At 41.5% G+C, this 25711-nt stretch overlaps 2 protein-coding genes across 5 annotated transcripts in view; both read right to left on the bottom strand.

Moving 5' to 3' along the window:
• Nucleotides 1-8879, bottom strand: part of ydjc (YdjC chitooligosaccharide deacetylase homolog) — a 31606-nt gene extending 22727 nt beyond the window's left edge. For 2 of the 3 annotated variants that reach the window (XM_062024170.1, XM_062024169.1), the window contains exons 1-2: nt 8784-8879; nt 4363-4484 (exon numbers count right to left, since the gene is read on the bottom strand). The gene's annotated coding sequence lies outside the window, so the exon portion shown is untranslated. Of the gene's footprint in view, nt 1-3589; nt 3611-3689; nt 3728-4362; nt 4485-8783 lie in introns of those variants that run through there. The other variant, XM_062024171.1, reaches the window with a different exon arrangement.
• A 511-nt stretch (nt 8880-9390) lies between these two features.
• Nucleotides 9391-25711, bottom strand: part of ak6 (adenylate kinase 6) — a 17026-nt gene continuing 705 nt past the window's right edge. The window contains exons 2-6 of one of the 2 annotated variants that reach the window (XM_062025377.1): nt 19469-19561; nt 16375-16433; nt 13799-13944; nt 11027-11222; nt 9391-9768 (exon numbers count right to left, since the gene is read on the bottom strand). In XM_062025377.1, the coding sequence (XP_061881361.1) occupies nt 11033-11222; nt 13799-13944; nt 16375-16433; nt 19469-19561 (488 nt within the window). In that variant the 3' untranslated portion in view covers nt 9391-9768; nt 11027-11032. Of the gene's footprint in view, nt 9769-10972; nt 11223-13798; nt 13945-16374; nt 16434-19468; nt 19562-25711 lie in introns of those variants that run through there. The other variant, XM_062025375.1, reaches the window with a different exon arrangement.

Genomic DNA, 25711 nt, shown 5'->3' with positions numbered 1-25711 from the left:
ATTGTAGTAACAGACACCTTCATAACAATATGTAATACGTACAATTTACACACTGCAAGTATATATATAATGTAGTAACAGACACCTTCATAACAATATGTAATATGTACAAGATACACAATGCAAGTATCTATATAAAATGCAGGAACAGACACCTTCATAACAATATGTAATATGTACAATATACACACTGCAAGTATCTATATAAAATGTAGTAACAGACACCTTCATAACAATATGTAATATGTACAAGATACACACTGCAAGTATATATATAATGTAGTAACAGACACCTTCATAACAATATGTAATATGTACAAAATATCACAGCAAGTATATATATAATGTAGTAACAGACACCTTCATAACAATATGTAATACGTACAATTTACACACTGCAAGTATATATATAATGTAACAGACACCTTCATAACAATATGTAACATGTACAAAATACACACTGCAAGTATATATATATATAAATAAATATAATGTAGTAACAGACACCTTCATAACAATATGTAATATGTACAATATACACACTGCAAGTATATATATAATATAGTAACAGACACCTTCATAACAATATGTATCATGTACAATATAAATACTGCAATTATATATATAATGTAGTAACAGACACCTTCATAACAATATGTAATATGTACAATATACACACTGCAAGTATATATATAATGTAGTAACAGACACCTTCATAACAATATGTAATATGTACAAGATACACAATGCAAGTATCTATATAAAATGCAGTAACAGACACCTTCATAACAATATGTAATATGTACAATATACACACTGCAAGTATCTATATAAAATGTAGTAATAGACACCTTCATAACAATATGTAATATGTACAATATACACACTGCAAGTATATATATAATGTAGTAACAGACACCTTCATAACAATATGTAATATGTACAAGATACACACTGCCAGTATCTATATAAAATGTAGTAACAGACACCTTCATAACAATACGTAAAATGTACAATATACACACTGCAAGTATATATATAATGTAGTAACAGACACCTTCATAACAATATGTATCATGTACATTATACACACTGCAAGTATATATATATATATAATGTAGTAACAGACACCTTCATAACAATATGCAATATGTACAATATACACACTGCAAGTATATATATAATGTAGTAACAGACACCTTCATAACAATATGTAATATGTACAACATACACAATGCAAGTATCTATATAAAATGTAGTAACAGACACCTTCATTACAATATGTAATATGTACAATATACACACTGCAAGTATCTATATAAAATGTAGTAACAGACACCTTCATAACAATATGTAATATGTAAAATATACATACTGCAAGTATATATGTAATGTAGTAACAGACACCTTCATAACAATATGTAATATGTACAAGATACACACTGCAAGTATCTATATAAAATGTAGTAACAGACACCTTCATAACAATATGTATCATGTACAATATACACACTGCAAGTATATATATAATGTAGTAACAGACACCTTCATAACAATATGTAATACGTACAATTTACACACTGCAAGTATATATATAATGTAGTAACAGACACCTTCATAACAATATGTAATATGTACAAGATACACAATGCAAGTATCTATATAAAATGCAGTAACAGACACCTTCATAACAATATGTAATATGTACAATATACACACTGCAAGTATCTATATAAAATGTAGTAACAGACACCTTCATAACAATATGTAATATGTACAATATACACACTGCAAGTATATATATAATGTAGTAACAGACACCTTCATAACAATATGTAATATGTACAAGATACACACTGCCAGTATCTATATAAAATGTAGTAACAGACACCTTCATAACAATATGCAATATGTACAATATACACACTGCAAGTATATATATAATGTAGTAACAGACACCTTCATAACAATTTGTAATATGTACAACATACACAATGCAAGTATATATATAAAATGTAGTAACAGACACCTTCATAACAATATGTAATATGTACAATATACACACTGCAAGTATCTATATAAAATGTAATAACAGACACTTTCATAACAATATGTAATATGTAAAATATACATACTGCAAGTATATATATAATGTAGTAACAGACACCTTCATAACAATATGTAATATGTACAAGATACACACTGCAAGTATCTATATAAAATGTAGTAACAGATACCTTCATAACAATATGTAATATATACAATATACACACTGCAAGTATATATATAATGTAGTAACAGACACCTTCATAACAATATGTATCATGTACATTATACACACTGCAAGTATATATATATATGTATATATATATATATATATAATGTAGTAACAGACACCTTCATAACAATATGTAATATGTACAATATACACACTGCAAGTATATATATATAATGTATTAACAGACACCTTCATAACAATATGTATCATGTACAATATACACACTGCAAGTATATATATAATGTAGTAACAGACACCTTCATAACAATATGTAATACGTACAATTTACACACTGCAAGTATATATATAATGTAACAGACACCTTCATAACAATATGTAATATGTACAATATACACACTGCAAGTATATATATAATGTAGTAACAGACACCTTCATAAGAATATGTATCATGTACAATATACACACTGCAAGTATATATATATAATGTAGTAACAGACACCTTCATAACAATATGTAATATGTACAATATTTACCATATTTTGATACTTTTAATTATTGCTGGGACTGATTTCTTCCGTGCATTTAATTCCGTTTCATAGCAGCACACTTCCTACTTCCGGCAACAAACGCGAGTGTGTTCTACTCGTGGCAGACTCGGTAACAGACAACGAAGACCACTATTTTTTTGACAGATAAGGATTCACAACCGTATCTTTTTGAAGCGGAATATACTGAGGATGAACTGCTGCTTATAGAAGCGAGCACAAAGGAAGACATTGAAGTAGACGGAAGCCGTAAGAGTGAGGTGAAAGTGACTTTGATGCTGTGAATGTGGAATTTGGGCACAAGCTATTTCAATATAAATGGAGTGCTTACCCAAATAAACCAGAAAAAATTTATTTCGGCCAGCTGGACCAAACGGACAACTGATCATGATACACGCTGCACGTCATGCGTGTTAGTACAACTACAGTACATACATTGTCTGGCTCACATTGAACACTAACAACTAAGTACTGGAATAAACAATAATTTTGACCATTGTTGACACAGCTGTGTATTGTCTCACATTGTACACTAAGAACTGGAACATAGACTCATTCTGATCCCTAATGATACATGTGTGTGTGTGTTGTCTCACATTGTACACTAAGAACTGGAACATAAAATAATTCTGATCACTAATGACACATGTGTCTGCTGTCTCACATTGCACACCAAGAACTGGAACATAGAATCATTCTGATCACTAATGACACAGGTGTGTTTTCTCACTATGTACACTAAGAACTGGAACTGCGGCTCCGAAATGACAACACAGGCACGGCTTCTTAAAGACGGGCTCTTTACCTGGGTTTATGCCGTGGAAAACTACAGGACAAGACATGAAATACAAAGCTTTAGACATAGTTCAGTCACAGGCAAATAAAGTGTTAAACAAAATAACTACCTCGTGGCCGCCTGCCAGTTCGGAGGTTATTGGGCAGCAAATATTTCAGTCTTGTGCATACTAAATGAGCGTACAATAATTAAACCAATGTACTTTACAAATATACATAATAATTTGACACAATATGACAAAATACCTTGTTCAGCTAGCTAAATGTTCTTGCTGCTGCTGATGGCTCGCTCAAAGTCTGTTGCATGTCTGGGCGAATGCAGGTCTTGCAACCTCTAATACTAAACCAAAACCTCGCGAGAATAGCGGTGTAACAAAAGGAATTAAATTGCCCTTTTTATAGTAAACAAAATGTGTCTTATTTACAAAAATGTAACATGAATTCACAACCATAATAATTTTCAACAAAAAATAATAACCCTTAAAACAAAAATATCAAGTGTAAGTTTCAACGACACTTACAGGAACATAGAACCATTCTGATCACTAATGACATAGGTGTGTGTTGTCTCACATTGTACACTAAGAACTGGAACATAGAATCATTCTGATCACTAATGACACAGGTGTGTGTTTAAATGCTAACTCTGTTAGCCTTCTTATCAAGAAAGATCTGCATCTATGCATGCTACGTGGTGACGTCGTATTGACCACGCCCTGAATGTCAGTGACCTGGATGACTACATGATGATGTCATATTGACCACGCCCTGAATGTCAGTGACCTGGATGCCTTTAGGGTCTTGCTTCCAGTCGGGAGTGGAGAGACTTGCCACACGCTGCAGGTGACAGGTGAGGACAGGAAGTGGTGGTCATCACCAGCATGGTGCCTCCAGGAACACACCACCTGTACCACAAATAGTCAAGGAACCGCTTTCAGTGTGTGTTTGTGTGTGTGTGTGTTTGTTTGATTGTTTGTGTGTGTGTCAGTTTGTGTATGTGTGTGTTTAAATACTAATCTCACTCACCACTCACACCCCGTGTCGCTACGCTAACTTCCTGCTAGCTCTGCTAACTTCCTAGTAGCGCAACTCACATCCTGTTAGCTCCACTAACTTCCTGGTAGCCCAGGTAACTTCCTGGTAGCTCCACTAACTTCCTGGTAGCTCCACTAACTTCCTGGTAGCCCAGGTAACTTCCTGGTAGCTCCACTAACTTCCTGGTAGCCCAGGTAACTTCCTGGTAGCTCCACTAACTTCCTGGTAGCCCAGGTAACTTCCTGGTAGCTCCGCTAACTTCCTGGTAGCTCTGCTAACTTCTTTTCGTGGTAGCTCAACTCACATCCTGGTAGCTCCTCTAACTTCCTGGTAGCTCAGGTAACTTCCTGGTAGCCCGGGTAACTTCCTGGTAGCTCCGCTAACTTCCTGGTAGCTTTGTCAACTTCCTAGTAGCTTTGTCAACTTCCTGGTCTCTCCGCTAACTTCCTGGTAGCCCGGGTAACTTCCTGGTAGCTCCGCTAATTTCCTGGTAGCTCAGGTAACTTCCTGGTAGCTCAACTCACATACTGGTAGCTCCGCTAACTTCCTGGTAGCTCAGGTAACTTCCTGGTAGCTCAACTCACATCCTGGTAGCTCCGCTAACTTCCTGGTAGCTCAGGTAACTTCCTGGTAGCTCAACTCACATACTGGTAGCTCCGCTAATTTCCTGGTAGTCCCGCTAACTTTGGTAGCTCCGCTAACTTTGGTAGCTCCGCTAACTTCCTGGTAGCCCGGGTAACTTCCTGGTAGCTCAGCTAACTTCCTGGTAGCTTTGTCAACTTCCTAGTAGCTTTGTCAACTTCCTGGTCTCTCCGCTAACTTCCTGGTAGCCCGGGTAACTTCCTAGTAGCTCCGCTAATTTCCTGGAAGCCCTGCTAACTTCCTGGTAGCTCAACTCACATTCTGGTAGCTAGGCTGACTTCCTGCTATCTCCGCTAACTTCCTGGTAGCTCTGCTAACTTCCTGGTAGCTCAACTCACTTCCTGGTAGCTTAACTCACATCCTGGTAGCTCTGCTAACTTCCTGGTAGTCCTGCTAACTTTAGTAGCTCCGCTAACTTCCTGGTAGCTCTGCTAACTTCCTTTCCTGGTAGCTCAACTCACATCCTGGTAGCTCCTCTAACTTCCTGGTAGCTCAGGTAACTTCCTGGTAGCCCGGGTAACTTCCTGGTAGCTCCGCTAACTTCCTGGTAGCTTTGTCAACTTCCTAGTAGCTTTGTCAACTTCCTGGTCTCTCCGCTAACTTCCTGGTAGCCCGGGTAACTTCCTGGTAGCTCCGCTAATTTCCTGGTAGCTCAGGTAACTTCCTGGTAGCTCAACTCACATACTGGTAGCTCCGCTAACTTCCTGGTAGCTCAGGTAACTTCCTGGTAGCTCAACTCACATCCTGGTAGCTCCGCTAACTTCCTGGTAGCTCAGGTAACTTCCTGGTAGCTCAACTCACATACTGGTAGCTCCGCTAATTTCCTGGTAGTCCCGCTAACTTTGGTAGCTCCGCTAACTTTGGTAGCTCCGCTAACTTCCTGGTAGCCCGGGTAACTTCCTGGTAGCTCAGCTAACTTCCTGGTAGCTTTGTCAACTTCCTAGTAGCTTTGTCAACTTCCTGGTCTCTCCGCTAACTTCCTGGTAGCCCGGGTAACTTCCTAGTAGCTCCGCTAATTTCCTGGAAGCCCTGCTAACTTCCTGGTAGCTCAACTCACATTCTGGTAGCTAGGCTGACTTCCTGCTATCTCCGCTAACTTCCTGGTAGCTCTGCTAACTTCCTGGTAGCTCAACTCACTTCCTGGTAGCTTAACTCACATCCTGGTAGCTCTGCTAACTTCCTGGTAGTCCTGCTAACTTTGGTAGCTCTGCTAACTTCCTGGTAGCCCGGGTAACTTCCTGGTAGCTCTGCTAACTTCCTGGTAGCGCAACTCACATCCTGCTAGCTCCACTAACTTCCTGGTAGCCCAGGTAACTTCCTGGTAGCTCCACTAACTTCCTGGTAGCCCAGGTAACTTCCTGGTAGCTCCACTAACTTCCTGGTAGCTCCGCTAACTTCCTGGTAGCTCTGCTAACTTCCTTTCCTGGTAGCTCAACTCACATCCTGGTAGCTCCGCTAACTTCCTGGTAGCTCAACTCACATACTGGTAGCTCCGCTAACTTCCTGGTAGCTCAGGTAACTTCCTGGTAGCTCAACTCACATCCTGGTAGCTCTGCTAACTTCCTGGTAGCTCAGGTAACTTCCTGGTAGCTCAACTCACATCGTGGTAGCTCAGCTAACTTCCTGGTAGCTCAACTCACATACTGGTAGCTCCGCTAATTTCCTGGTAGTCCCGCTAACTTTGGTAGCTCCGCTAACTTCCTGGTAGCCCGGGTAACTTCCTGGTAGCTCCGTTAACTTCCTGGTAGCTTTGTCAACTTCCTAGTAGCTTTGTCAACTTCCTGGTCTCTCTGCTAACTTCCTGGTAGCCCGGGTAACTTCCTGGTAGCTCCGCTAATTTCCTGGAAGCCCTGCTAACTTCCTGGTAGCTCAACTCACATTCTGGTAGCTAGGATGACTTCCTGCTAGCTCCGCTAACTTCCTGGTAGCTCTGCTAACTTCCTGGTAGCTCAACTCACTTCCTGGTAGCTTAACTCACATCCTGGTAGCTCCGCTAACTTCCTGGTAGTCCTGCTAACTTTGGTAGCTCTGCTAACTTCCTGGTAGCCCGGGTAACTTCCTGGTAGCTCTGCTAACTTCCTGGTAGCGCAACTCACATCCTGCTAGCTCCACTAACTTCCTGGTAGCCCAGGTAACTTCCTGGTAGCTCCACTAACTCCCTGGTAGCCCAGGTAACTTCCTGGTAGCTCCACTAACTTCCTGGTAGCTCCGCTAACTTCCTGGTAGCTCTGCTAACTTCCTTTCCTGGTAGCTCAACTCACATCCTGGTAGCTCCGCTAACTTCCTGGTAGCGCAGGTAACTTCCTGGTAGCTCAACTAACATTCTAGTAGCTAGGCTGACTTCCTGCTAGCTCTGCTAACTTCTTGGTAGCTCTGCTAACTTCCTGGTAGCTCAACTCACTTCCTGGTAGCTCAACTCACATCCTGGTAGCTCCGCTAACTTCCAGGTAGTCCTGCTAACTTTGGTAGCTCTGCCAACTTCCTGGTAGCCCAGGTAACTTCCTGGTAGCTCCGCTAACTTCCTGGTAGCTCAGGTATCTTCCTGGTAGCTCGACTGACATCCTGGTAGCCGGGGTAACTTCCTGGTAGTCCGGGTAACTTCCTGGTAGCTCTGCTAACTTCCTGGTAGCTTTGTCAACTTCCTGGTCTCTCCGCTAACTTCCTGGTAGCCTTGCTAACTTCCTGGTAGCTCGACTCACATTCTGGTAGCTAGGCTGACTTCCTGCTAGCGCCGCTAACTTTGTGTACAATTCACCAGTAATGACAAAAGAAAACCAAACAATAACCTCCCACGCTCTAAAATCATTCTAAAAACGATCACCATCAAAGAAAATATAAATGTACAGCCTGAAATTATTTGCTTTTAGTTTAGTGTTTTCACTCGCACATGTTATATTCCTTTTTTTATTATTGTGTGTGTTATTTGTTTCACCTTTATGTTTATGTTAGTTCCTATTTTATGAGGATACTTGATTATCGTTATTAGGACTGTTAAATTATACGGTTATTAAAATAAAGTTTTTTTGTTTTTTTTAAAGCGCCACTCACATCCGGGTAGCTCAGCTCACATCCGGGTGGCTCGGCCAACGTCGTGGTCGCTTAACCAACCAACGTTTCCTTCCGTGTATGTATGCAGTGTTGGCATTTTTCTTTCGTTGAATATTCCAAATATCTGCTTTTGACCCTGTGGCGTTTGTGTGATTCCAGCATTTTGGCAATAAAAATATATTTCCGTCGAGTGATTGTCTTGTGTTTTTGGATAATTTGTGTTAAGACGTTACTACGCGCCTGTCCCTGTCGGCCACCGTAAGTAGAACACTGAACAAACTGACTTTAATTAACAACTGTGTAATTAACTTTATAGAATAAATGTAGTAATAACAAACGTGTCTTCAGCACAGTCCCGTGAGAGAAACAAATGCTCTCTTAAAAAGGTTTGAATTCGCTAGATTTCCTCTTTTGTTACTAATGAAGGTTAGAAGTGTGACATAATTTGTTCTATAAAGCGCTATTAAAGAAGCACGTACCTTCATTCAAGGTATTTCCAAAGTTAGTCCTTGAACTCGGCGTGAAGAACATGTTTATAAAAAGTGTTGACACTTCCTTCTTTGTCTTCTTCTTCTCTATTGCCGATGAGTCAAGCAGCAGGTGGTGCATGACCGCCACCTGGCGGACGACGGTGGCATGAGCACACATTGACAATGACGCCCAATGATAAACGCGTTACTTAAAACAATAGCAGGTTGATTTTCCCAATTCTGCATCCCGACAATGTTACATTAGTACAAATAGTGACATTGAAAACCTCGCTGTACCTGCAGCAGCCAAGAAGAAACATGTCTATTGAAATATTACAGGGGCTGTTTGCTGCATGTTTTTATTGTCCCAAAGCACATTGACGAGAAAATGGGACATAAAAAGCAAAAAAAGATGCAGTGTATTGAAATGACGATGATGTTCATGAAGAAGAATGCTTGGCGAAATGCAAACATGTTCAAACAAATCCATCATAACTACTTTATTCTTGCATGAGGCGTACACTGTCCTACAATCTGCACACACCCTACAACGTGACGATACTTTATAGCACAGCTCTCAAACTCATCTGCTCTGACACATACTTTCATGTGGCCCACCACATTCTTTCATGTGACCCACCACCTCCTTTCATGTGGCCCACCACCTCCTTTCATGTGACCCACCACCTTGTTTCATGTAGACCACCACCTCCTTTCACGTGGACCACCATCTCCTTTCATGTGGCCCACCTCCTTTCATGTGACCCACCACCTCCTTTCATGTGGCCCACCACATCCTTTCATGTGGACCACCACCTCCTTTCATGTGGACCACCACCTCCTTTCATTTGGCCCACCACCTCCTTTCATGTGGTCATCACCTTGTTTCATGTGGACCACCACCTCCTTTCACGTGGCTCACCACCTCCTTTCATGTGGCCCACCACCTCCTTTCATGTGGCGCAACACCTCCTTTCATATGGACCACCACCGCCTGGAAATATAAAGCACCTCATCTTTCTTATGAAACATTTTCCTTCTTTCCACTTTGACAGAAACATGATATGTATTGCAAACAAGTGCATGACTTTTAAACATGCAAAAAACATTATATTAACATATATTAAAATTATATTAACACATTATGCTAACATTATATTTAAAAAATATTAATATTATATTAACATATATTAAAATTATATTAACACATTATACTAACATTATATTTAAAAAATATTAATATTATATTAACACATTATGTTAACAGTATATTACAAAAATATTAACATATTATATTAGCTTATATTAAAATTCTATTAACATATATTAAAATTATATTAACACATTATATTAACAGTATATTAAGACAATATTGCATTATGTTAATAATATATGTTAACATATTATATTAACACATATTAACATATTATATTACCTTATATTAACATATTATATTAACACATATTAAAAATATTAACATTATATTAACATATTATATGAATATATTATATTAACACATATTTACATTAAATTAACAGTATATTAAAAAATATTAACATATTATATTAACACATTATATTAAAAAATAGTAACATTATATAAAAAAAATATTAACATATATTAACACATTATATTAACAGTATATTCAAAATATTAAAATTATATTAAAAAATATTAACATTATATTAACAGGATATTAAAAAATATTAACATATTCTATTAACACATATTAACAGTATATTAAAAATATTAAAATTATATTAACAAATAACATATTATATTAACACATTATATTAAAAAATATTAACATATTGACAGTATATAAAAAAATATTAACATTATATTAAAAAATATTAACATTAACACATTAACAGGGTGGAACAGGGGTTAGTGCATGTGCCTCACAATTCGAAGGTCCTGGGTTTGACCACCGGCTCGGGGTCTTTCTGTGTGGAGTTTGCATGTTATGACTGCATGGCTTCCTCCAAAGACATGCACCTGGGGATAGGTTGATTGGCCCTAGTGTGTGAATGTGAGTGTGAATGTTGTCTGTCTATCTGTGTTGGCCCTGTGATGAGGTGGTGACTCGAATGCAGCTGAGATAGGCTCCAGCACCCCCCGCGACCCCGAGAGGCACAAGTGGTAGAAAATGGATGGATGGATTTAATTACTGGATATTTGATAGATGTTGAAAAGAGTATTTGGATATTGTAGGTATTTATTTCCTGATATAGAAAAGATATTTGACATACATAATGCTAGTTGTGCTCCTTGATCCACTGCTCAGTCCACTGCAGGATCTGGTCCAGGTTGTTGTCCATGTCCTGGGGAGTGTTGCTGGGCAGTTGGTGAACGATCTCCTCTTTGTAGGCCTCCCGTGCCTCCTCGTAGATGCTCTGGAAGATTTCACACTGCACATTTTCCTGCAGCTTCCTGCCGGTGTAGCCTCTGTCAGAATGATGCCATTATAAATCAATCAATCAAAGTTTATTTATATATAGCCCTTAATCACAAGTGTCTCAAAGGGCTGCACAAGCCACAACGACATCCTTGGCTCAGATCCCATGACATGTCGCTCATTCATCTTTTGTCATCTCACCTCAAGTCCTCAGTAGGAAGAATGAAAAATGACCCAAAAAGTGGGTTATCAAGTACAAAACCCAAAACCAGTGAAGTTGTCATGTTGTGTAAATGGTAAAAAGGGATTCGAGTCCGAGGACTCGATTCTTTTCTTATCGAACAACCAGGAAAATCGGTTTCGAGCATCATCCCTAGTAACAAGCGTAAAAACAATAATGTTCACGTTCAACTTTTACTTCCTGACAGTAGGAAATGGATGCATTAGGGCTGGGCGATATATCGATATAGTCGATATATCGCGGGTTTGTCTCTGTGCGATATAGAAAATGACTATATCGTGATATTCGACTATACGTTCTCACGCAGTTGCTTTTAGCTGCGGGCATTACACTACAGGCTTTTTTCACTCTTTCTTGTCTCTCCTTCTCACAGAGACTTAAAACAAGCGCACCTTCGTACGTACGTCACGTACTGTCGCGTCATACGCCCTCGCTGAGCAGAGAGGTAGCAGCATGGCTAACATTAGCTGTGATGCCAGCGGAGTGGTGCGAGTGGTGATACGAGAGAAAGAAGGTGCGAATCTGGTAACAAATGAAGGAGGATTTAATTCCCAAGAAAATTCATTCATTCAGTCCATTGTCTGGCGGTGGTTTGGCTTCAAGTGGGAGTATGTCGAACAGAAAACCGTGATAAGTCAAGTGTGGGGCAAAAGCGTTGCTACAAAAAGTAGCACCTACTGCTGATTTGTAGCATCATTTAAAAAGTCACCCGCTAGAGAATGAAGAGTGCTTGAAACTCCGCATGTCAACATCTCTGTTTGGTGCCACACCCACAAAATGCCAAAGCAACCATTTCTAGATCAACACGCTATGAAAAAATTAGTCAACAGAAGGAGATAACGTCCGCAGGAACCTACCACAGAACAAAGGATTTGATTTCCTATTATGCAGCTCATTTTTATTGTACAGTTATTGAAATATTTTGTGTGACATCATGCACAAAAGTGCACTTTATTTGTTTTAAACTATTGTAGTTGCGTTTTGTACAAAAAGTGCACTTTAATTTAGTGTTGTTTTGATAAGTCATCTTAGTGACATCATGCACAAATGTGCCCTAATAGCTTGTTTTAAAATGTCTCTGACAATCTTGCACCTTCTGTTTTGAAATGACATGAATGTTTGTGCCACTGCTTAATAACTGTTTAATAAATACACTTTTGCTAAATTGACTTAGTTGTGATTTCCCTCTCTGCATGAAAGTTTAAAATGAGCATATATTAATGCAGTATGAACAAGAATGTTTTAATGTAGACACATAGAATCATCATACTGCTGTAATTATATGCATCAGGTGTTAATTCAAGGCAAAGGCAAAATATCGAGATATATATCGTGTATCGTGACACGTCTTAAAAATATTGAGATATTAATAAAAGGCCATATCGCCCAACCCTAGTATGCATGGATATTATATTTTCATAATTGTGAGATGCCATCATGAAAATTTTAATTCAAGTTCAAATCATTGTCCAGCCCTAAGATGTACCATAAATTCCAAACTATAAGCCGCTAAGTTTTTCCTACGCTTTGTACCCTGTGGCCTATAAAACGGTGCGGCTAATTTATGTATTTTCCCTTGCTGACGGTCACAATGCAAATAGTATAAAAAAGGAAGTTATTGTTTGTGCTATGGCACCATGTTTTGGTGGAGTACGCCCTATGTCCTTCCATTTAGTGCTTTCAACCGGACGTAGAAGTGCTGTTAGGTCGTCAAGTCGTCCAACGCGTTTCTACACGTATGGGTTCTTCACTCATCGCTCCTAACAACGTTTGCAAGTTTTACAATACAACTAAAACAATTCCTACCGACTAAAGCGTCCCATGTGTGATGTCTGTAGGAGTGATTTTGTGCATATTTGTACGTGCTATCGTAATCAAGGTAGCGTGGTTAGCATGAGCTAATATGCTAACAGGTTTACGAGTGTCTGTGTTAGTATTATTAACTTACAATGGCATTCTTTTTTGTGTTGTTTCACTTCCACAAATTCCTCAGCAAATTCACCAAAACGTCACCGTGGAGTTATTGAGTCCGTTTAGCTGATTGGAGAGCTAGTTTGCGCAGCTAGTGGGTCCATGACTTATGTTTTGTTTGCTCATCCGTTTTACTGCCGTGTTACAGACACCGTTTGGAAACAATTAAGGTACGTAAATAAATATTTACAGAATATTTCTGTATAAATAACTCATTCCACAACCTATACAGTATATATGTGGCTTATAGTCCGGTGCGACTAATATAAGGAAACATTTTTTTTTCTTCTGAAATCTAGCGGGTGTGTCTCATAGTCCAGAAAATACAGTAGTTTAATTCTCACAGCAGCCCATTTAATAGCGATGTGCTCCATAGTTGAAAGGGTCTGACAGGAAGGGGACGCTGGCAGGTACCTGCTCTCAAGACGCGTGTACAGCTGAGTGTTGTCTGTGCGCAAGACAAACACAATGTGGAACCAGCGCTCAGGGAACAGATCGCAGCCGTGGTAGTCCACAATCACTCCGCCAAGCGCCATCTTCTCTTCAAGCTCATCCACCACCTGCACCACCAGAACAGGCACACAAGTTAGATTTGGCAGTAAGATATGGCACATCTCAGGGTTTCCCCCAGGGTGCCACTGTACAGTATATGTTATGCTAGGGGCGTGGCAAAAATAACAGTATCATGTATATGATGTCATGATCATTTTGACTGGCAATGATGCATATATTTTCTTTTGTTGTCACATTGTGTAAATGGTAAATAAAAACAGAATACAATGATTTGCAAATCCTTTTCAACCTATATTCAATTGAATAGACTGCAGGGACAAGATACTTAACATTCAAACTGAGAAACTACCGTAATTTCCGGACTATAAGCCGCTACTTTTTCCCCTCGTTCTGGTCCCTGCGGCTTATACAAGGGTGCGGCTTATTTACGGCCTGTTCTTCTCCGACACCGACAAAGAGGATTTCGGTGCTTTTAGTACGCAGGAGGAAGACGATGACACAATGATTAAAGACTGACTTTTCATATACCGGTAGGCTGGTTATTTTGATAACGTACAGGCGAGCACTTTGTATTACTTTGCACCGTTGTATTATTTGTACTCTGCACAAATGCTGTTCGCCATGTCAAAGATGTGAAAGTTTGATTGAAAGATTGAAAGATTTGTTAATAAATGGGACGCTTTGCGTTCCCAAACAGTCATCTCTGTCCCGACAATCCCCTCCGTGGTAGCAGGAACCCCTATATACTACGGTAATTACACATCAAAATCCTGCGGCTTATAGTCGGGTGCGGCTTATATATGGAGCAATCTGTATTTTCCCCTAGATTTAGCTGGTGCGGCTTATAGTCAGGTGCGGCTTATAGTCCGGAAATTACGGTACATTTTTTTTTTGCAAATAATCATGAACTTAGAATTGAATGGCAGCAACACATTGCAAAAAAGTTGTCACAGGGGCATTTTTACCACTGTGTTACATGGCCTTTCCTTTTAACAACACTCAGTAAACGTCTGGGAACTGAGGAGACACATTTTTTAAGTGGAATTCTTTCCCATTTGTTCAACAGTCCGGGGGTCTCCGTTGTGGTATTTTAGGCTTCATAATGCGCCACACATTTTCAATGGGAGACAGGTCTGGACTACAGGCAGGCCAGTCTAGTACCCGCACTCTTTTACTACGAAGCCACGCTGTTGTAACATGTGGCTTCGCATTGTCTTGCTGAAATAAGCAGGGGCGTCCATGATAACGTTGCGTGGATGGCAACATATGTTGCTCCAAAACCTGCATGTACCTTTCAGGATTAATGGTACCTTCACAGATGTGTACGTTACCCATGCCTTGGCCACTAATACACCCCCACACCATCACAGATGCTGGCTTTTCAACTTTGCGCGGAGAACAATCCGGATGGTTCTTTTCCTCTTTGTTCCGGAGGACACGACGTCCACAGTTTCCAAAAACAATTTGAAATGTGGACTCGTCAGACCACAGAACACTTTTCCACTTTACATCAGTCCACCTTAGATGAGCTCAAGCCCAGCGAAGCCGGCAGCGTTTCTGGGTGTTGTTGATAAATGGCTTTCGCTTTGCATAGTAGAGTTTTAACTTGCACTTACAGATGTAGCGACCAACTGTAGTTACTGACAGTGGATTTCTGAAGTGTTCCTGAGCCCATGTGGTGATATCCTTTACACACTGATGTCGCTTTTTGATGCAGTACCGCCTGAGGGACCGAAGCTCTGTAATATCATTGCTTACGTGCAGTGATTTCTCCAGATTCTCTAAACCTTTTGATGATATTACGGACCTTTAATGGGGAAATCCCTAAATTTGTCGCAATAGCTCGTTGAAAAATGTTGTTCTTAAACTGTTGGACAATTTGTTCAGGCATTTGTTGACAAAGTGGTGACCCTCGCCCCATCCTTGTCTGTGAATGACTGAGCATTTCATGGAAGCTGCTTTTATATCCAATCATGGCACCCACCTGTTCCCAATTAGCCTGTTAACCTGTGGGATGTTCCAAATAGGTGTTTGATTAGCATTCCTCAACTGTCTCAGTCTTTTTTGCCACTTGTGCCAGCTTTTTTTAAACATGTTGCAGGCATCAAATTTTAAATGAGCTAATATTTGCAGTTTCAAACGTATATTTCCAGTTCAAACGTTAAGTATCTTGTCTTTGCAGTCTATTCAATTGAATATAGGTTGAAAAGGATTTGCAAATCATTGTATTCTGTTTTTATTTACCATTTACACAACGTGCCAACTTCACTGGTTTTGGGGTTTGTACATTTAAAACCAAATCTGTGTTATTAGTGATAATATATGTTTCAAATGTTGTTGCTTATTGTAAAAGGTGATAAAGGCTACACTTGATTCTGCCCTCCATGAATGTTGCAATTGAGTTTGCCAAAGTTTGAGAGGAAAACAATAATTCAATCATGCTTTGTTCCAAACAGATATTTTGAAATGTGACTCACCCGGTCTTCATCCAGAATGGGGCAGTTGTACTCCTCATCATAACCATCATACAGATCTCCTGGAAGAAAGATCACCTTGTAACAATGCTTCTTTTGCGGACATGTTGTATTGTGCAAGTGTACACGTGACATCCTGGGGTCTCATGTACTAAGAGATGCCTGGCTTTCCTACTAAAAACGGAGCTACGATCAAATCCAGAAAATTAGTAATAAGTTTTAATGCCATGACCGGACAATTAACTTGCTTTAATGACATTTTTTAAACCATGACGCTTTTTGAAACAGCTCAACATAAAAAGGATACAAACCCGCTTTTAAAAAGAATTACAAAAAAAAAAATACCTGCAGTGCGTTAGTTGGTGTCTCACCAGAGTTTGTATTTTGTAGGAATACAGAATTTGTACTCCTGCTGTAGGAGCACTTGCATTTAGAGGCGAGGAGCTACACTTCCATGTTTAGATACGTCTTGATAACACAAAATGTGGATTGTTACGATCAAAGATGTTAGGTGATATTTTTTTCTGCCTGAATAAATGTTTCTGATATTCTGTACTTTACATGTTGTACAAGTTAATGGCATTCTTATCTCTGCATGACAATGTCTTAACCTTCTCTCTACCTACTTATCAATAAAATGTAATATTTAGCCTGTTAAACATTCTGTATCAGAACATCAATCAGATCAGGTTATAAAAGAATATACCATAGCTATGGTAATATTGTGTAGTGTACTGTAATTACCCGATGTGGGCTGCAGAGGGCAGTAGCTGGAATGCCTGCACTATTAAAACTAGTCTTAGTGGTAGCGAAGAAGACGACGAGATTGTTCAAAGACAGTCTTCTTCCTTCATATCGCCGCTGCCATTACAATACACTTAATTTCAATCTGCCAGAAAACACTTATTTAGGTAGAAATATCACAGAATAGCATGATCGTATTGTAAGTCGATTTTTTGTTGTTTTGTTGGTTAGACCGGATGTGAAGCGTAGCGCTATTATTGTGAAGCCGCCGATTGGATGTGTGATTGGTATGAGAAAATATGTTTTGACCGATCAAAGTGACCGTTTCTGCTGTGCTTGCATTCTATCTTACTAAACCAGTTTGAGTAACGATCTACATTTTATGTTAATAATACACTTAAAGGCCTACTGAAACCCACTACTACCGACCACGCAGTCTGATAGTTTATATATCAATGATGAAATCTTAACATTGCAACACATGCCAATACGGCCGGGTTAACTTATAAAGTGCAATTTAAAATTTCCCGCGAAATATCCGGCTGAAAACTTCTCGGTATGATGACGTTTGCGCGTGACGTCACGGGTTGAAGCAGACATTTTGGAATAGCATGGTGGCCAGCTTAAGTCGTCTGTTTTCACCACATAATTCCACAGTATTCTGGACATCTGTGTTGGTGAATCTTTTGCAATTTGTTTAATGGACAATGAAGACAGCAAAGAAGAAAGCTGTAGGTGGGATCGGTGTATTAGCTGCTGGCTACAGCAACACAACCAGGAGGACTTTGAGTCGGATAGCAGATGCGCTATCCGACGCTAGCCGCCGACCGCACCGATGATCGGGTGAAGTCCTTTGTCGCGCCGTCGATCGCTGGAACGCAGGTGAGCACGGGTCGTGATGAGCAGATGAGGGCTGGCGTAGGTGGAGAGCTAATGTTTTTAGCATAGCTCTGTCGAGGTCCCGCAGCTAAGTTAGCTTCAATGGCGTCGTTAGCAACAGCATTGCTAGGCTTCGCCAGACTGGAAAGCATTAACCGTGTGGTTACAGGTCCAGGGTTTGGTTCAGTGTCTCCTGATAGTAGAAGTAATAATAGTATTGTTGATCTTCTGTCTATCCTTCCAGTCAGGGGTTTATTTCTTCTGTTTCTATCCGCAGTTAAGCCCGATGCTATCACATTAGCTCCGAAGCTAAAGTGTTTCGCCGATGTATTGTCGTGGAGATAAAAGTCACTGTGAATGTGCATTTCGCGTTGACGACTCTCATTTTCAAGAGGATATAGTATCCGAGGTGGTTTGAAATACAAATCCGTGATCCACAATAGAAAAAGGAGAAAGTGTGGAATCCAATGAGCCCTTTTACCTAAATTACGGTCAGAGCGAAAAAAGATACACCCTGGCGTCCTGCACTGCCCTCTAATCCTTCACTGTCACTTTCCTCATCCACAAATCCTTCATCCTCGCTCAAATTAATGGGGTAATCGTCGCTTTCTCGGTCCGAATCGCTCTCGCTGCTGGTGTAAACAATGTGCAGATGTGAGGAGCTCTTCAACCTGTGACGTCACGCTACTTCCGGTACAGGCAAGGCTTTTTTTATCAGCGACCAAAAGTTGCGAACTTTATCGTCGATGTTCTCTACTAAATCCTTTCAGCAAAAATATGGCAATACCGCGAAATGATCAAGTATGACACATAGAATGGATCTTATATCCCCGTTTAAATAAGAAAATCTCTTTTCAGTAGGCCTTTAACTGTAATCCAAACACGGACGTGAAGCTCCTCTCTACAAGCAGCAATGGCCGCCACGCTCCAATGATGTCGTCTCACGGCGATTGAAGGTAAAATGTTCTTGTCTTGTCCGGAGAACGACTTTTCACGGCTATGGATCTGAGATTTCCATCAGGTCCCCCTTTCTTTGTCCAGTACTGCTCGCTATTTTCCAGCTTGTGGCTCAGTAGTAAGTGGACGGTATTGCACTTTTCTCCAAGCTACGGAGCGGGCCGAGTGTCAAAAACATTAATCGTGCTTTAAAAAAAATGTTTGCCGTTAAAGGAACTTATAGTTAATACGTTATCTCGTTAACTTTGACAGCCCTAAAAATAATTGTTGTAACTTATAACAAAATGTGTTTATACAGTAGCCTGCCTACATGAGTCAGATTACACTTTCATGTGCACATCAATCAGTCTGCAGAGTAAAAGTTGGAACTTTTTACATGAACTGTTACCTGGCATCAATTACGCGTGTCGCTAAAGTATCCACAGCCTGTAGAAATGTACGTACGACAGTTATGAAGTTGTCATTTCAAATCACCGTAGGTCCCCTTTAAGTAGCATAAAGTAAGCACTTGTTTCACCTTCTTTAGCCAGATCACCGATATTAACGTAGGTCAGTCCTGTCCGCTGAGCCAGCTCTTTTCCCAGGGTTGTTTTTCCAACACCAGGTGTTCCTGCAGGAGGAAGTCAGCATCAATTGACGAGCGCAATCATGCATTGAACATTGTGATGAATCATGTGGTGAATGAATATTTCGGATTTGGAAAGAAGATCCGAGATGTTGGAGCAGCTGACAGAAGCCGAGAGAGTGAGGGTTGGCTTGACTTGGTCACGCTGCCAATGTGGAACTTGGAGCAAAGCTATGGCGAGATAAATGGAGTGCTTACCCAAATCAGAATCAGAATATATGATAGATGAAATAAAACGGAAACAATGCTTTGTGGGCAGCACGGTGGAAGAGGGGTTAGTGCGTCTGCCTCACAATACGAAGTCCTGAGTAGTCGTGAGTTCAATCCCGGCCTCTGGATCTTTCTGTGTGGAGTTTGCATGTTCTCTCCGTGACTGCGTGGATTCCCTCCGGGTACTCCGGCTTCCTCCCACCTCCAAAGACATGCACCTGGGGATAGGTTGATTGGCAACACTAAATTGGGCCTAGTGTGTGAATGTGAGTGTGAATGTTGTCTGTCTATCTGTGTTGGCCCTGCGATGAGGTGGCGACTTGTCCAGGGTGTACCCCGCCTTCCGCCCGATTGTAGCTGAGATAGGATCCAGCGCCCCCCGTGACCCCGAAGGGAATAAGCGGTAGAAAATGGATGGATGGACAATGCTTTGTTATTATACAGGCTCCACAACGTAAAAACAAAGTATTGTTGGCGGTTTTTAAAGAAACTCTCTAGATCAGGGGTCATCAACGCGGTGCCCGCGGGCACCAGGTAGCCCGTAAGGACCAGCTGAGTAGCCCGCTGGCCTGTTGTAAAAATAGCTCAAATAGCAGCACTTACCAGTGAGCTGCCTCTATTTTTTTAAATTTTATTTATTAACTAGCAAGCTGGTCTCACTTTACTCGACATTTTTAATTCTAAGAGACAAAACTCAAATAGAATTTGAAAATCCAATAAAATATTTTAAAGACTTGGTCTTCACTAACTGACAAAGAAACAGATAACAGATTTGGTGTCCAGTTCAAAGTGTGACATGATTTATTTACAAATGTGAGAGTTGACTTTTGTATTTTACATGAGTTATTATTTGTACAAACATGGTGCAAAGTAATTCATGATTTGTTAAAAAATGTTAGTGGCTAGCTAGTTAAAATGGGATATTGTGATTTCACAAGACTGTCATCATTTGAAAATGTTCAATTTGAAAAATGTGCACTCAGAGAAAATATAAAAATAAAGTGTTGCATATTGATATTTATCTGTTTCTATATATATTTATTGTGAGAAATCATTAAGATGATGATCAGTGTTTTCACAAAGATAAATATAATTAATTATTAATAATAACATAGAGTTAAAGGTAAATTGAGCAAATTGGCTATTTCTGGCAATTTATTTAAGTGTGTATCAAACTGGTAGCCCTTCGCATTAATCAGTACCCAAGAAGTAGCTCTTGGTTTCAAAAAGGTTGGTGACCCCCGCTCTAGATCAACTTCAGGTCTGTCGATATAAAGTTAAAAAAATTATATATATATATATATATATATATATATATATATATATATATGTATGTATATATATATATATATATATATATATATATATATATATATATATGTATATATATATATATATATATATATATATATATATATATATATATATATATATATATATATATATATATATATATATATATATATATACACACACACACACACACAGTATACACACATACATTCACACACACACATGGTAAAACACAAAATATACAATAGTTCCCCCTAGAGGTGGGAATCTTTGGGCACCTCACGATTCGATTACGATTCAGGAGCTACGGCTTGATTAAAAATCGATTATTGATGCATCTTTAATTTATGTATATTGATGCATTTTTACATTTCTTTTCGTTTCACTAAATAAACATTTATCACTTGCAACTTAATCCATTATTTCCTGCACCTCTAGTTCTCCCCCCCACAAAAACTTCAGAATGCAAAATTTGATTTGTACCCTTAAATAAGTAAATAATACCATAAATAAACACCATTCAATTTAATATCCTTATTATTTTGTAGTGACAGTAAAAAAAAATTAAACCGAACTAAAAATCTTGGGGATCCAAAAACACACCCGCTTATAAACATGTTAAAATAAGTAATCGATTTTAGTTTTTTTTTTTTTTACTTACAACACTTAAGTCACTAGATCAGGGGTCCCCAAACTACTGCCTGCGGGCCCGCGTTACTGCGTTATTTTACGTTATTTTTTATGTAGTATCGGCTAGAAACAGAAGATCTGAGTGTGTTTTATTGGAGCGCTGCGGAAGAGGCGACAAGGAAGAGGCGCGCTGCGCGCTGTCTGTGTGTATGTGGGAGGGGGCGTGTATGTGTTTACTAACAAGACATGGCGAAGCCCGAAGCCGAGTTTCTTAACATGGAGATATTCTCACTACTTTTCTTTTGTCGACCACAAAGAAAATAACATTTTAGTTAAATGTAAGTTGTGTCTTGGATCAAAGATCCTATCCTAGCAATTCAATTCTGCTGAAACAGCTACAATAGCAACATGCTTCGACGAAGCTAGTAAAGAGAGACACACTTCACCTCCTAAGCAACAGCGGCTGGATTTTAACGAGGCACTGCGCACTGAAGGTACACACACTCTGTCAATTCTCTTATATACTGTTGCTCTTTCATTCTAGGCTTCTAGAGTGTTTGATTATCACATCACTCTAAATGTATAGACTATAAAGTTCACAAACATAAAGAGAGATGCTAGTGGGCCAGGCCAATCTTTCCTTATCTCTAAACTAAAACTGGGGAAATGTGTAGAGTGTTCTGGGCTTCAGACATGATTTTATTTCAGAATTCCTTGAGAGAAAAAAACGCCTTGTTAGGCTTTGTGTATGTAGTGTGTGCCTTCCTTGGTTTACAGCTATGTTGTTATTATGCTGTTTGTTACTTATGTATGTTATGTTGCAGCTATTTGAAATAGTTTTGTCAATTTGTTCTGGCCTGAAACAAATTGGCCCTATGAAACATATCTTTGTCTTTGTGTGTTGTATGTAGACCACATTGCTTAGCAGAGTTCAGTGATGCAAATGCATGTCAAGTTGATCAACAGATTGTATTATTCTCAAGTGCAATAACAGTACTGAAATAAAGGCTAAAAGTGTTAGGATCCGCTGCTCGGATCAGTTTGTTTACAGTTTTAGTGTCACGTGTGTTTTGTTTCTGTTGCCATGACGGCAGATTTTTGCTCACCTGCCTCTGGTTAGCGTTTCGGGACGCGCACCTGTTGCCCGAGCGCTAATCAGAGGACTATTTAGTCTTCGCCCGGGCAGCACTCTGCCTGGCTTCTTAGTTTGTTCTCATGCAACAGCTGACGACCACTTTGCTTCCTGCTAGCTCTCATGCTAGATTATTTTGCTTGCTAGCTCCCATGCTAGTCGTTTTTGTTTTTCTCTTGTCTGATTTAGTTCTAAAATAAATCATTTTCCTACCTGCAAGCTGTGTCCGAGCCCGTCTGCATCCTTGGGAGAACACCTCGCACCACGACGCGACCCGGTCGTCACAGTAGGAAGCCAGCAAGAAGAAGTTCTCTCGCAGCGAGCATGTCGGAGGAGAGGGACGAAGGTGCGTGGATGGTGTTGCGAGCGATGGAGGCGGAGACTCTCCGCTATTCCCCTTCGGAGCGCCAGGACCTGATCTGGGGTCCTAACGGAAAGTTGGTCCCAATCCACTCCGTTTGGCCCGAGGACATCGCCACACCTCCGCACCACCGGACGCGTCAGCGAAGACGGAAGCCGCCAACGAGGTCTTCACTTCGCTGCAAAGACGCGCCACTCCCACAGACTCCTCCACCACCACACAGTAAGCAACATTCAGCCCAAGATTCCCCTCCTCAGATGTTTGGCAACCCAATTGACCACTTCGCCAAACATTTCACAAATTGGGCTGTCAGTCAGCTGGAGACCCACACGGATGACGTCATCCCGCCCACTGTGGATGACGTCAGAGACGAAGATTTTTTTTTAAATTCTTCTGCTCCCTTTTGTCAGCCACCTCCTAGTGACTTTAATTCTGCAATAAAACATTATCAGGACATTTTTTTAAGGACTAAATCTAGTCAGTCCCAGTCTCAAGTGGGGGGTGACAATAGACATTTTGGACAATTTAGAGGAGAGGATTCTACCCTCCCCCTGACCACCCTCCACCCACCCTTGAAGACGGTTCCAATCCGCAAGGAACGCGTCTGGGATCCGCTTTTTGAGGGGGGGGCTAGTACTGGGAGCTGTGCGAGTGGGGTGGCACAACGGCGTGCTAAGCCGCAACCTCCTGCTCGGCCACCGCCACCTGTCCTTCGGCGGGCTAAGCCACAACCTCCTGCCCGGCCGCCACCACCGGTTTTTCGGCCTGCTAAGCCGCAACCGCCAGCTAGGCCACCTGCACCTCGACTGGTTCTCACACCAGTACCTGCACCTCGGCTGGTTCCCACACCAGTACCTGCACCTCGGCTGGTTCCCACACCAGTACCTGCTCCACGGCTGGTCCCCGCACCAGTACCTGCACCACGACTGGTTCTCGCACCAGTACCTGCACCACGACTGGTCCCCGCACCAGTACCTGCACCACGACTGGTTCTCGCACCAGTACCTGCACCACGACTGGTCCCCGCACCAGTACCTGCACCACGACTGGTCCCCGCACCAGTACCTGCACCACGACTGGTTCTCGCACCAGTACCTGCACCACGACTGGTCCCCGCACCAGTACCTGCACCACGACTGGTCCCCGCACCAGTACCTGCACCACGACTGGTCCCCGCACCAGTACCTGCACCACGACTGGTCCCCGCACCAGTACCTGCACCACGACTGGTCCCCGCACCAGTACCTGCACCACGACTGGTTCTCGCACCAGTACCTGCACCACGACTGGTTCTCGCACCAGTACCTGCACCACGACTGGTTCTCGCACCAGTACCTGCACCACGACTGGTTCTCGCACCAGTACCTGCACCACGACTGGTTCTCGCACCAGTACCTGCACCACGGCTGGTTCTCGCACCAGCACCTGTACCACGACTGGTTCTCGCACCAGCGACTCCGGCTGCCACGACAGCGACTCCGGCTGCCACGACAGCGACTCCGGCTGCCACGACAGCGACTCCGGCTGCCACGACAGCGACTCCGGCTGCCACGACAGCGACTCCTGCTGCCACGACAGCGACTCCTGCTGCCACGACAGCGACTCCTGCTGCCACGACAGCGACTCCTGCTGCCACGACAGCGACTCCTGCTGCCACGACAGCGACTCCGGCTGCCACGACAGCGACTCCGGCTGCCACGACAGCGACTCCGGCTGCCACGACAGCGACTCCGGCTGCCACGACAGCGACGTCGACACCTACCGCTTCCACGGCGACGTCTCAGCGACCTCGAGTGGTCCGGCTGCGCAAGCAGCTCTCTCAGAGGACTCAGAGGCTGCTGAAATTCTGGCGCCACTCACGCCCACCTTCTCGGCGGCCACGAATGTGGCCTTACCGTGGTCGCCCGCCTCGCCCGCCTCGCCAGCGGCAGCGGCGTTCCATTCGCCGCCGCCACCTGACCCTTCCCCGGTGGATTCGGGGACACGTGGCCTGGCGACCCACCACCAAGTCACCCCCCCGCCCGCCCTTGACTCGTGAACTATTGCCTTTTTTTTTTTGGGTTCCAGTTGTTGTTTTTTTTGTTTTCAAGGGACATCTGGAATCTGTCCTTTTAGGGGGGGGTACTGTTAGGATCCGCTGCTCGGATCAGTTTGTTTACAGTTTTAGTGTCACGTGTGTTTTGTTTCTGTTGCCATGACGGCAGATTTTTGCTCACCTGCCTCTGGTTAGCGTTTCGGGACGCGCACCTGTTGCCCGAGCGCTAATCAGAGGACTATTTAGTCTTCGCCCGGGCAGCACTCTGCCTGGCTTCTTAGTTTGTTCTCATGCAACAGCTGACGACCACTTTGCTTCCTGCTAGCTCTCATGCTAGATTATTTTGCTTGCTAGCTCCCATGCTAGTCGTTTTTGTTTTTCTCTTGTCTGATTTAGTTCTAAAATAAATCATTTTCCTACCTGCAAGCTGTGTCCGAGCCCGTCTGCATCCTTGGGAGAACACCTCGCACCACG

The sequence above is a fragment of the Entelurus aequoreus genome, linkage group LG17, assembly GCF_033978785.1.
Source record: "Entelurus aequoreus isolate RoL-2023_Sb linkage group LG17, RoL_Eaeq_v1.1, whole genome shotgun sequence".
Taxonomy (NCBI): domain Eukaryota; kingdom Metazoa; phylum Chordata; class Actinopteri; order Syngnathiformes; family Syngnathidae; genus Entelurus; species Entelurus aequoreus.
This window is presented reverse-complemented; position numbering and strand designations above follow the sequence as displayed.